General features: G+C 37.3%; 1 protein-coding gene across 1 annotated transcript in view; it reads left to right on the forward strand.

Moving 5' to 3' along the window:
* Gpc3 (glypican 3) overlaps positions 1-12,850 on the forward strand; it is a 399,890-nt gene that overhangs the window by 295,203 nt on the left and 91,837 nt on the right. Inside the window, exon 6 of the mRNA XM_005337686.3 lies at positions 4,035-4,155. Within this exon, the coding sequence (XP_005337743.1) occupies positions 4,035-4,155 (121 nt within the window). The remainder of the gene's footprint in view (positions 1-4,034; positions 4,156-12,850) is intronic.

Here is a 12,850-nt window from a genome sequence, read left to right on the forward strand (position 1 = left end):
CTCAGTAGGAGTAAAGAAAGAAGATGGATGTGGTATCATCAGGAGATGGGCCATATTTTAACACCATCATATAAACATAAAAGTGGAGGCTAGCAGCGAGTTTATTCCCACTAGATAAGGAATGTTTCCTTAAAAACAGTCCTCAAAGGCAATTGCTGTGTGATAGCTGATGGTCTGTGCATTCACTAGTTTGTTTGTAGTGCTGGAGATTGAACCCAGGATCTCAGCAGGCTAGGCAAGTGCCCTACCATGAGTCATACCCCTCCCCTCAATTAACTTTTGAAGTTAAAGAAGTGAAATATGGGACAAGGGGTTAAGGCATAGGGCATCATGATGTGATGATTGCTTGGATACGTATAATTTTCTTCCACCAGTAGGTACTTTGTCCCACCAATAAATAAACTCTAGGAATGCCTTTCCACCCTAGATTTCAGCAGAGACTCCAAATAATCTAGAAATGTTGATTAAAGTGACAACCTTCTGCTAAGGGTGCTTCTGGTGTGGGAATATGGATCTCGTGCTGTGTAAGAGGGCCCCAGCCTAGTGCTTGATCTTTTTTTGGGGTTCAAGCTTCCAAGGTACAAAATAAATAAATAAATAAATAAATAAAAACAAGAAGAAGAAGGAACAATGGTTGGATCCCACAGTCACCTACAGCCTATTCACTGGAGGAATCACTCTCTATGTGTGCCCAAGGACAAAGCCTTTAAGAAGTATTTCATTCAGAAATTGGTAGACAAATTATGCTATGACCATGTGCAAATATACCACAATGTATCCTGATTATATATGTAATCATAATGTAGTAATTAAAATAATACTAGAAGAGAGATCAGTAGAGTAGAGCAAGCTGATCATGGGGAGGAAGGAGGGGAGGGAAAGGGAAGGTATTGGGAAATGAGGTTGATGAAATTATATGCATGTACAAATATGCCATAATGGACCCCACTATTATGTATAATTGTACTGCACCAAGAAAAAAATTTTTAAGTTTTTAAAAAACATGGTATAGGCTGCAGCCATCAGGGACATTTATGAAGTGAGTCTTCCAGTGCCTACGTGCTCCTCAAGGAATACGTGAAGCTGCAGTACTGGAGTCCTCTCACTCACATCAAGATGGTCAAGAATCAAACTCCTAAACAGAGGAAAAGGAAGATCAATAGAGGAGAGGAGAGAGAATAGGGGGAGGGGGCAGGAAAGGGAAAAAGGGGTAATGGGGATTGAAATCAAATTCCTTGCATGTATTATTTTTTCAAGATAAACCCAAATACTATATATAATGCTATAATAAAAATGGAAAAATAAATAAATGGAAATATCATGAAAAAATAGAATCCAACTCCCGAAACCCAGAAAAGACCAAAATCCCTGTCCCAATTTAGACTTGCACCAAAGTCCATGCAAGAAGCTCATTATTTAAGGACTAACCAAATCAGTGTTCAGGTGGGAGGGGGGCATGGAAATCAAATGGAAAGCATCCTATGGAAATGTTTTTAAAAATCTACTAAATATGTTAGGGTGCCATCTCAGAAGAACACAGATATTCTCTTCAGCTTTGTATTCTAACATATTTTCTTTTTCAGAGGATGGCTGTAAATTATGAAAAATCAGACTAGATTTCCTAACATCCTCTGCTACCAAGCATGTTTTTCAAACCATGTCCTTAATATTGGCAGAAACATTATATCATGGAAGGGAACATCTAGCAGAATCAGATCAATATCTTCTGAAGCTGAGAAATTTTCAGTAATAAAGAGATAATGCCCTATCCACCTCACAGTGTGGTTGAGAAGCTCAAATGAGCTTCTTGACACAAATTGCTTTGTAAAGTGCTGTATAAAAATATACTGGTGTTAATTCATTTCATTTTGTAACTTGAGATTTGAAATTTAAACTGATTCAAATGCACCAATAAAAAGTCAATTAAAAATAAATAAATAGACTCAGTTTCAGGAATTTGTGCTCTGTAAAAAGGAATACAAGATGGAAAACCCAGTAAGTACAGTTATTCTCTGCAGCATTGCTTATATTAACAAAATATTAGCCATAACTCAAATGTTGATAATTTATCCATTAGATTATGATATAGCCATATAGAAGAATAAGAACAAGGCAGTTTGTGTATGTTCTGGCATAGAAATATAACCAAGGTATATATATTACTGATAAAATGATACAAATCAGTATGAATAGCATAAGTCTAATTTTAGTTAAAATTATAATATATGCATGTGAAAATGCTTACAAATATATATCAGATATATAGTATATCTATGCATATATAAACTATCTCAAACTGCTTACCATGGTTCTCTTTGGAAAGACAGAATGATGGGGAAACTTTTATTTTATGCTTTTATTTCTGTATTGTTTGAATGGCTTACAACAAGCATTATCACTTTTGTAATTAAAAATATGAACTTACCCTTAAGCCTGACTATCCTATGGTGACTGGGGAATAAAAAGGTATATAAAGAGAGAGCAAATGATCTGTGAATCTTTTTATTTCTTTAAGAAAGCATTCCCATTTTTAGGATTGTGAGAAAGCAAAAAAGAGTTCACAATCCTTTTTCCTCTTTGGTAATGTTCTCGTATTTGAACATGATGAAAGAGAAAGAAGAAAATGAAATGTGTTTCTTGTGTTTTTTAAAATTTTTTATTTGCTTTATTTTGCAAAATGGGGAATAACAATATACAGAGATCTAGTGCCGCAGTCTGGCTGGGCACAAAATCATGAGCCACTCACAGCTTTGTAGATTCAAACAACAATTCTTTATTCCAGAACTCACACCAGCCCTCTACAAACACGTCCTGGGGAACATCACGTTCTCGGCAAAATCCACACTTCCACTGGGCTCTGTATCCCAAAAATACTCTCTGAATCCCACAAGAACTCAACGGGAACTCAAGGATCGGGCGTGCCTGAAGCAGCAGGTTACGCCCTATTCCCAGCAGGGTACACCTTAAACCTGGAACTGCCCTAAACCCAAGGAGCAGGATACTCCCTATTCCCAGCAGAATACACCCTAAACCTGGATCCGCCCTAATCCAGTAGGATCCTCCCTAAACCTGGATCCACCCTGCTCCTTGAGCATGGTCACCTTTCTCAAACATACATGCAATGTCACTGCAAATGTCCAAGGCAAGTCCATTTCCACGAGTCCTTCCTCTAAGCAACATGGGGTACGCTGGCAAGGAAATTGTCATACCTACTTGGCTAATGGCTCTCAGCAATCTAGAACCATAAGTTCAGGAAAAGGAAAATCCCTTGGTTGTAAATTACTATTCCAATTGAAACTGGCAAAGCCCCACATTGACGAAAGGTAGAATTGCCCAGGGTTGTAAATATTCCCCCTTCTCATTGCTGATGAAGGGATCCAAAGATAACCTTAAATCTTCCATTCTGAGGTGAAGCCTATGCTTTTCCTGCAAGAGTACATGTAAAGTTTCCACCGATCTACTTGTGGAAAGGATATAGAGGGAAACTGACAGGCACCAGGTATGCTACAAATGGCCTGAGAAAGTTTCTTGAGTGGAAACCGCTCTTCTGAGGTCTACATGAAGTAATAGGAGGAAGAAGAAGAAGAGGTGAAAAGCATCAGGCAACCTTTCTCCTTCAAATGAGTGGAAAACATGGGGTTAATGTCCTTTGGTGTACTTCACTAGCCAAGACCTTGAACCTCCCACTAGCCAAGACCTTGAACCTCTCTCTTACTCCACTCTGCATCTGGCCCTTCTAGATGCCCCACAATATTGAGAACACAATAATGGCAGAGGCTTTGTCTATCTTGTTCATTATTATATCCCCAAAACTTTGAAAAAAGGTTGAACTAATATTGTTTGTGGAACAAATTTCTCCACTATAAAAGAACTCTATCTGGAGTGGTTTACTTTTGCACCATGGAGTTATTCCATGGCCTAAAAGGCTGAAGAGAACTTACAGCCAGCTTCACTGTTGGTGCCAAATATAGTCAGCTTTCCCTTTGGTTGGGACTTTTTTAACAAACCTTTTCTCTCGACCTTTATCTTTACAGATACAGCCAAAAGGCGGCAAGGAATGGGATGAAAAATCAGTTCAACCTCCATGAGCTGAAAATGAAGGGCCCTGAACCGGTGGTTAGTCAAATCATTGACAAACTGAAGCACATTAACCAGGTATGTGGTATATCCAACAAAAGTAGAAATGACAAAAAGTTAAAGAGGTGAATGATTTTCACTGTCCACACTGTATATTAGGGCTTTTAGAGAGGCAGCTATTATTTGTTTTCTTCAAAGATTCTCTACTAAAAAGGATTTATAAATGCTGGATGAGGTGGCACACTCCTGTAATTCTAACTACTCAGGAGACTGAGGCAGGAGGATTGCAAGTTCGAGGTGGTCGAATATTTGCCTAGCATACATAAAATTCTGATTCCATCCACAGTACCACAAAAAAGGGCTTCTGGTCCTTGTTTTTTATCCTACTTTTAAATTATTATGACAATATTACAATATGAAAGGAAGCTGGGAAAATAGAGGGTAAAATATTTCTTATAATCCCTCTAAACTATCCCAACTCTTTTCAGTTTTGCATGTTCTGTTCTAATATTTGTCCAAAAACTCACACAGAAACATTTTTCATAATTGGAAGTATGTAAGATTTGTAGTTCTTTGAAAGTGACACTATATTGGCAACACTTCCTCATGTTGCCACATATCTTCATATTAAACATTTCTTGTGGCTACATAATATTCTGTTGAGTATCCATCATAATTAATCAGCCTGCTTTTGCTGGGCATTCTGATTCCTTCCAATTTCATACCATCATAAAGCTCTTTTCATAGAGAGTGATTTCTCCTGATCTTAGATTATTTTCTTAAAATACTGGTGTTATTGGGTGAAAGGATATGACCATTTTAATGCCTGTTTCCAAATTGCTTTCCAATGAGAATATATCAGTTTTCACTACCACCAGCAAGATATGAGGTCCAATTTCACTGCATCTTTGCCAACTTCTGACTCATCCACAGATTCCCCTGACCTGTACACATAGTTTTTCCTTTTGTATGGAGTTTAGTAACAAGATACAAATAAAAATTAGTTGTACCATCTGTTTGTGATTGCTTTGTGACCACAATTTTAAAAAGGCATCAAAAAAGGCCACCATATGCCAGAGTAACAATGTTCCTGCCCCATGATCCTTGAATGGAAGGCCACTGGACCTACTGACTTCTATTTGTAGCTTAGGAAAATTTTAATGAAACAAAAATGCTAATGTAAGGACAAAAGTTTCTTATGAAGATATGGGCATGATTTTGTTATTTAATATCAAGCTTAGCAGTGGACTTTTAAATTTTTTTTTAGTTATTGATGGGCCTTTATTTTATTTATACATATGTGGTGCTGAGAGTGGAACCCAGGGATTCACACATGCTAGGCAAGTGCTCTACCACTGAGCTATATCGCCAGCCCTAGCAGTGAAATTTTTGTGTTTCTTACAAAATGTTTGCAAGGTCTTTCTGGTAGTTGTGCATTTCACTGCAGTTGCATTGTTAAAGTATTGACAGCTGTATTATGAAATATACTGTATCTAACATGACTTGATTGAACTTAGTAAAGCTGTGCTTTCACAGAAGGATCAGTTATGCAAACACTACCATTACCTTATGATCAGCAGCAATAAGAATCATTTATTATGTGTTCCCTGAGTGCAGAGCAACCTCATAATACATATATGAAGGGATCAGAGCATAGACAACATAAAGCATCCACAACTGAACTGAGAGCATAGTATGCCTTATTTGGGGACAGGCGTAGTATTTGTCTTCCATATTACTCAAACTAAGTATTCCTGTGTGGTACCGCTCAACCAGCTAGATCCTGGTACTAATAAAGCAAAAATCTTAGGTCCCATTACCATATTCCTAATCCTACAGAAGGAATTCTGTCCAAAGGTCTCTTGGTCAGTAGACCTTAAGGAGTACTTACTATATGCTCAACCATGTGGTGGGAACTTTAAAAATTCCAAAAAAATCAAATCCTCTGTCTTACAGCCTCCTTAGGAAGCAGTTAAATGAAGATAAAGAGCAGTCTGTGTTGACTATGTGGAAGAGGGTTGCTGCTCATTGGTTTTACGTGATATGCTTCAGTCTGTGGTGGGCTAGATGAGTAAGATTTCCAGTGTTAAAATCTGCCATGTAGGGTTGTAGCAGGTAAAGATAAGCAGGGGAAGGTCAGTCATAAGAAAGATTAGATAAAGATCTGTGGGTGAGTTCCACCCAAGAAAAAAGGGAAACTGCATCAGACATGGGTCTCTGTAAATATATTTATACTAAGCCCTTTTAGCAAAAATTTCAGGTATAGTGGAAAGAATATGGGCTTTGGATTCACATGGATCTGAATTTAGTTGTGGGTCTTACCAGACCCACAAATCATTAACTTTTCTGAGCTTCAGTTCTCTCATTGATAGTATTATAGAGTTGACAAAAAGTTCAGTGAGTGTGTGTGTGTGTGTGTGTGTGTGTGCGCGCATGTGTGTGTGTGTGCATGTGTGTGTGTAGAACATGCACACACGAATATATGTAATTGCATGTGCTTGATAGGCACTTATTAATAATTATGGGATTATGTTCAGGCTTATTTCCAGTAGGCAGGACTAGACTCTGAATTGGAGTTCCAGTACTTTGCCATACCAAGACTGCTCCTCCAGTTTTGTATGGTTGCACATCCCTTTGATATACTTCTTTTCTCTCCTATATTCTTTCCTTCTTTTCCTTTCCTCCAACTTTCAGCAACAAAAGCTGAAAGCAATTCATAGGGAGAGAGGAGTATATAGTCAGAAATGGAAAAGTTACCATTACAATTCCTTTCTCCTACCTCTGGTCATAATTATGTGAACATTTTCCGTTTCCATACAAATACCATTGGGCAACCAATTAGTTCTCATTGATAGACCAGTTTTACCTGTTTGAGTCAAGCTGTTAAAATTGGTTGTGCTCCAAACACCCACATTGATTTTTTTTTCTCATCTGTGTTGCTTTACATAGCCAAAACACGTTTTTTTTTTTCTTCAGACCTTAAATAAAATTCGTATTTTGGCTGTGATTCAATCTGAAAGTAAGATGCTTTAGGGAAGTCATAAAGAATGAAGTTAGGATGATATGATGATGTTGATGATAATGTGTCCTATTTGTATAGCGTTTAGCCATATTTCAAAGTTATTTCATGTTCTAAAGACTAATTGCTTAGGAAAGAAATCCAACCTGAAATTGTATAAGGTATAGTACTGTCATAGAAACATTCTTTTGAAGAATTCATTGTTACCCTTGGACATTATGTCATTCTCACTGCTCTCTGGGAGGTAAGTGATAAATAATGTTTATGCCTTTTTATATGTAGGGAAACTGAGGCAGGAAGCCATTAAAGGCTATGTGGGCATGCTGCCAAAACATGTAGTGAGTTCTGTTGAAAATTCAATCAATCATCCAGATGTTGTTTCTTATACACTGCCAAACATCTGGATTCACTGAATGCCTAACTAAATTGGCCTAAAGTTTTGGTGATGGGGAGGTAGAATCAAGTTAACTTGCCTTAGTTCACATGTAAGTGAGTGGCGAGTCCTGGAGTGTAATGTGACTTTCCTAAAACCTTTGCTTTTTGCTCTATCTATTAAACTGTGAGAACATGTGCCCACATACATATTGATAAACACAAAGAGATATCTTCCTATCTATGCACATATATGCATGTGTTTCCATGCAATGGACTATAGCTAAGCCATCTATGTGCACATCCCAAAATAACTCTTCACTCTCTTCCATGGAAATTCTCAGCTGCCTCCTTTCAGATTATGGTTGCTGTTGATAGTGCTAGAAATAATATACACACTAGGGGAATAAAGTAACATTATTTCCATATTGACAGTCCCATAGTGTAACCTTGAGGGGATGGGTTCAGGGTCATGCCTGGGCCCCTTTCCTGGGAAGGCTTGCAGGTGTGGAATGGCCTCCCCTCCTCCTTTCCAGCCAGAGTTCATGTGCAACATTCCCACGATTGGAAATGAAGAGCTTTTTAGTTCCTTTTCAGTTTGTAACTTGTGTGAGGATTTATTGTCTTGTGTAAGGGGAGGAATCAAACTCTTTTAAGTTTTCAGTGTCAGTCCTGGAATTTGATGGGCCCTATGACTTTTTTAAAAACCGGTTTTTGTTTCTATTAGTATCATTCTGATCTAGGTTCCTGCATGGAGATAAGATCATAAATATCAAGAATGATCTTACCTATATGATTCTGTGCACCATTTATCCTTAACCCAGTTTTGTTGGTAACATTTTCGCCTTATTTCAGAGTATTTGTTAGTTAGTGGTAATTTAACAGTCCCTAAACTGCTACAGAAGTTATTGTTCCCAAAGAAAATCTAACCATTTATTGTTTTCCCTATTTCAGTTCAGGTTCAAATGAAATTCCAGAAATTGTTTTGCCTGCTCATTGTAAGCAGTTGAAGCCAGAGCAGTCAATACCTGCCCATTTGGTGTCAGAGCTTCTCATTCAAAGTGGGATAAAGTCTCATCTGTTTGGGATGGTTGAAATGTCCTGCTGAATGGTGGGGGAGTGGACGAGATGGCCTCTTAAGATTCCTTCCAGCCGTGTGATTCCATGATTTGTGACTCAAGGTCAGGCTTTAACCCAGCACCCTCTTGTGAACAAGTCTTGTGACTTTATTCTCTGTTCTGCTACTCTTTTTGAAACACCCTGTTCCCAGGTCACTCCTTTCCACTTCGTAACCTCTCATCTTTTCAGATGTCTTTCCCTTCCCACCAGTCTTCCAGGCTACGCAGATGGAACTTAAACTTGCCCTTCCCCCCACCCAGTTCTTCTGTTCTTCTGCCTTGTTCTCATTAGGCTATGAAAACATTAAACTATAAAAACTATAAAAGCATTAACATTTATCACCCCTAAGTTTCACTCCTCCAGGGCCAAATAGATGACCTGTCTTTGAATCATGTTAACCATGTGGCTCCACATAAATGATAATAATTCTGACATATATTTGCATAGAATAATTCAGTTTATAAAGTTATCTCGTGTGCAGTAGATAAACTGATCACACCAGCTCTAAGAGGAAAACAAGCCAGGCATTATTACCTGCATTTACCAGAAGAAGAAACTGTGGCCACTAGAAGGCTAAGAAAGTGGTAGAACTAGACCTAGAATCTAAAATTATTGATTTCATCCTCTGTGTTCTTTCCTTCTATTTTTTGTTTGTTTTGTTTTGATTTGATTTGTTGCTACCAGGAATTGAACTCCAGGGCACTCAACCACTGAGACACATCCCCAGCCCTATTTTGTATTTTATTTAGAGGTAGGGTCTCACTGAGTTCCTTAGCACCTTGCTTTTGCTGAGGCTGGCTTTGAAGTCGCAATCCTCCTGCCTAAACCTCCTAGGCTGCTGAGCTTACAGGTGTGCACCACCATGCCCAGCTTTACCTCTGTTTTTCTAGTCATGGAATACCTGTCAGCAAGATTCATACATAAAAGATGTACAGGAGGGGCCTGGGGTTGTGGCTCAGCAGTAAAGCACTTGCTCGCCTAGCATGTCGAGGCCTTGGGTTCAATCCTCAGCACCACATAAAAATAAATAAATAAAATAAAGGTATAAAAAGTGATGTCCTTCAAATTAAAGAGTTTTAAAAAAAGATGTACAGGAGTACAAATAACAAAAACTCCTAATTTGCAGTCTAACAATTTTCAAGGGCACAATATAGTAATTTCTATAGTCTTAAACTCTAAAGTCAGCCAAAGAAAAAACAAGATTCAACATATAGTTCACCAAATCCCAATTAGGATGATTTTTTAGAAAACTACCTACCACAATAAATGGTAATCAAGGTACTTTATGGTATGGGTTTGAGTCATAGATAGCAAGTAAACTTTCTGTGAGCTATCTCTAATTTGTAGAAATATATTAAATAGTCAAAGACCAATTAAAAATGTAGAGCAGGCAGTGACATGTCTCTGCCTCCATTCTTCACTATAAATGCTAGAAAAGTACTTTTAAGATGCGTGGCAGAATCTGGTATAAAGAAAACACAATTTTCTAAATAGAAAGTTAAATTTTTTAATAAGTTAATTAGTAAAGTTGTTAAATAACAGAGAAGTACACAGGACATTTGTTAGCATGTGATTTTTTTGAAACAATACTTGAAGTAGATCTCAGGCATGAAAGAAAAAAACTCCAGGTAACTTGTTTTCATAAACCTTCTCACAAAAGAACCAGTGAGAGTTGTAAAATACAGAATCAGTTCAATAGTGTCTAGAAAAGTTAACACTGAATGTTAAATTTAAATAAAAGACCTGACCCAGTGTCTGTCGTACTTCTTCACATACAAATGGCATGACAGAACTCTAATAATTGCCATTTCCATGTACAGCTAGTGTGTGTGTGTGTGTGTGTGTGTGTGTGTGTGTGTGTGTGTGTGTAAGATCAAGTATCTACAATGGCATGTTAACAAGAGTCAATGAATGACTTCTGAGTCACAAAAGAACAACATGAATTAGTCTTTAAATACCAGTCCTAGACTCTGTGGAGCTAAACATTATTTCATGAAGTTAAAGGGAATTAGCTGATACATTCCAAAACACATTTATCATTAAAAAATCTTCTGTCATTTTGCTTAATGGCCTGAAAAATAATTACAATGTCTGGTGGCTTTAGGGAGCATGTGTTTTTAATATCTTAATTACTATAACACTGCATCAAGAAGAATTCCCAAGTATTTCATATTACATTTCTTGAAAATGAACCATTTGCTATATTTAGAACATTCAGGATTAAAGGTGCTTAAATTGGGTCATGTATTTTAGTCCTTGCACTTTAAATTAAATTACTCAAAAATGGAAGATGAGTGAGAAATGGTGAGCCAGCATGTTGCTGGTAACGATATTGTGGTCATCTTCATTGAGCAATGGAGGGACATACATTGTTTTTTTTTATTACTATATTGTGCTCTTTCATAAATTTTTTAAATTAGAAATATTAGAAGTGTTAGCTATGGAAAGACAAGTTCTACTATAAAAAGGGAATTCCAGAAAATTTCACAGGCTATCAGGTTTCAAAGTTAGAATTCTGTGTTTCTAAATTATGTACAAAATCCATAGGTTCTTATATTCTATTTATATTTACTTATTGGCCAAATGCAGCACAGTATTTTTAATAAACAGTTATAAATGTTTGTTCTCTACCTCCATGAACCTTTATTATATGTAGTATAATGGTGTGTATACATATATACATATGTGTATATGTTATATTCAAATACTATTTGAGAAGTTCAGGGATATCTTTTCACCTATAATATTTATGGATATGTGTCTTACCTCTATGAATGGTAAGCTTCTTAAGTGTGGGATCCTGTATATATTTCTTTGTTTTTTCCTATAGCAGCTAACACAGTAGCATAGACTGATATATATTTAATATGGACAGATCTTTTTTATCAGTCAATTCAAAGGACTAAATCTTTGCTGCCCCAAATTTACTTCTGAATTTAGATTCCAGTTTGGTCATTGTTCACATTCAATACTGGCCAGTTTCTGAGGTAAAAGGCAAGGTTACATAAGAGCAGGACCATAAGGTCTAACCTTCTGATTTTATAGATGCAACTTTTAAAGCTAAGAGAGAGAAATGACTTGTCCAAAGTCACACTGACAGTAAATGACAACACTGAAAGTGGGAAATAAACAGATCAATATTCTGTAGTGCCATTACCTTCATTCTCCAGGCTCTTGCACAATGTAAACCAGTTGCAAATAGTGAGTACTCCAAATAGTGGCAGGAGGCCATGCGTTCGTCTTTGGGGCAAAAGGTTGCATAGCATGAAGCATGAACTTGCTAATTATTTATCTCTTTTTCTAGATATTAACTAAGTTTAGTCATAAACACACCTCATTGCCCACTACTTCATTAAACACATTGAGCAGTTGATGCACAGGGTGGGGTGGTCTCTGCTGGGATCACTGAACCGAAAGCAGGCAGAGTCAGCAGGACTGTTGCTGGGGACATTATACCTTCTGCCAGAGGTTGACTCAGGCTCCTGTCTGTTTTCAGAGTCAGTTATCCTTTTATTCTTCTCCCCAGAATCTCATTCCTCCACCTTCCTTGATGCCCGATAATAATTTCTCCAGTGCTTCTTCTTTCCTTCCAGAATAGCAAAATTAGCAACGTATTAGTCAGTGGGCTTATGTGCCAGATAGCTCAGTTGTTTAGAGCAATGTATTCAGATTGTGTTCCATAGAGAATGTGGGAAAGGGGCTATGGAAGTTGTTCAGAATCCCTCATTTTATTGGAACCAGAGAAAGTTCAGTTTTAAAAATCTTCTTTAGATATTGGTCTTTTAAGTACAATTTCACTTAAAGGGTTCCAAATGCAAAAACTCAGGGTGCAATTTTTAAAAATCAGGGTGCTCTTTAAGTTAACATTAAGGCTTTAATCCTCCATGAGCCATGTCTTCATTTGAGTGTTCATCTAATGAATGTGCTAAATATCTACAATACACAAGAAAGTCACATAATGTTCTCTAATCCCTATCAGCCACCTGCTAAAATGAAATGTTGGTCAAAATGGAGAACAAATGGAAGAATGTGAATGGCTTAGTGGTAATGTTATTCCTATTGGAAGTGATCACCGAAGGTCTATGTTTTAACTAGTGAGCCAGACTTTTTTCTTTGAAGCCAATGACCAATACATCCAGGTTTTCTTTGCTCATGTCACTTAGAATTCTGACAAAATCCAATAGGAAGAATATACTAAGCTCTTTTTTCTTGAACTGGATTATCTATACAAAGTGGACACTCTTGATCCTAGATGACAGTCCC

This window comes from Ictidomys tridecemlineatus, chromosome X (genome assembly GCF_052094955.1).
Source record: "Ictidomys tridecemlineatus isolate mIctTri1 chromosome X, mIctTri1.hap1, whole genome shotgun sequence".
Taxonomy (NCBI): Eukaryota; Metazoa; Chordata; class Mammalia; order Rodentia; family Sciuridae; genus Ictidomys; species Ictidomys tridecemlineatus.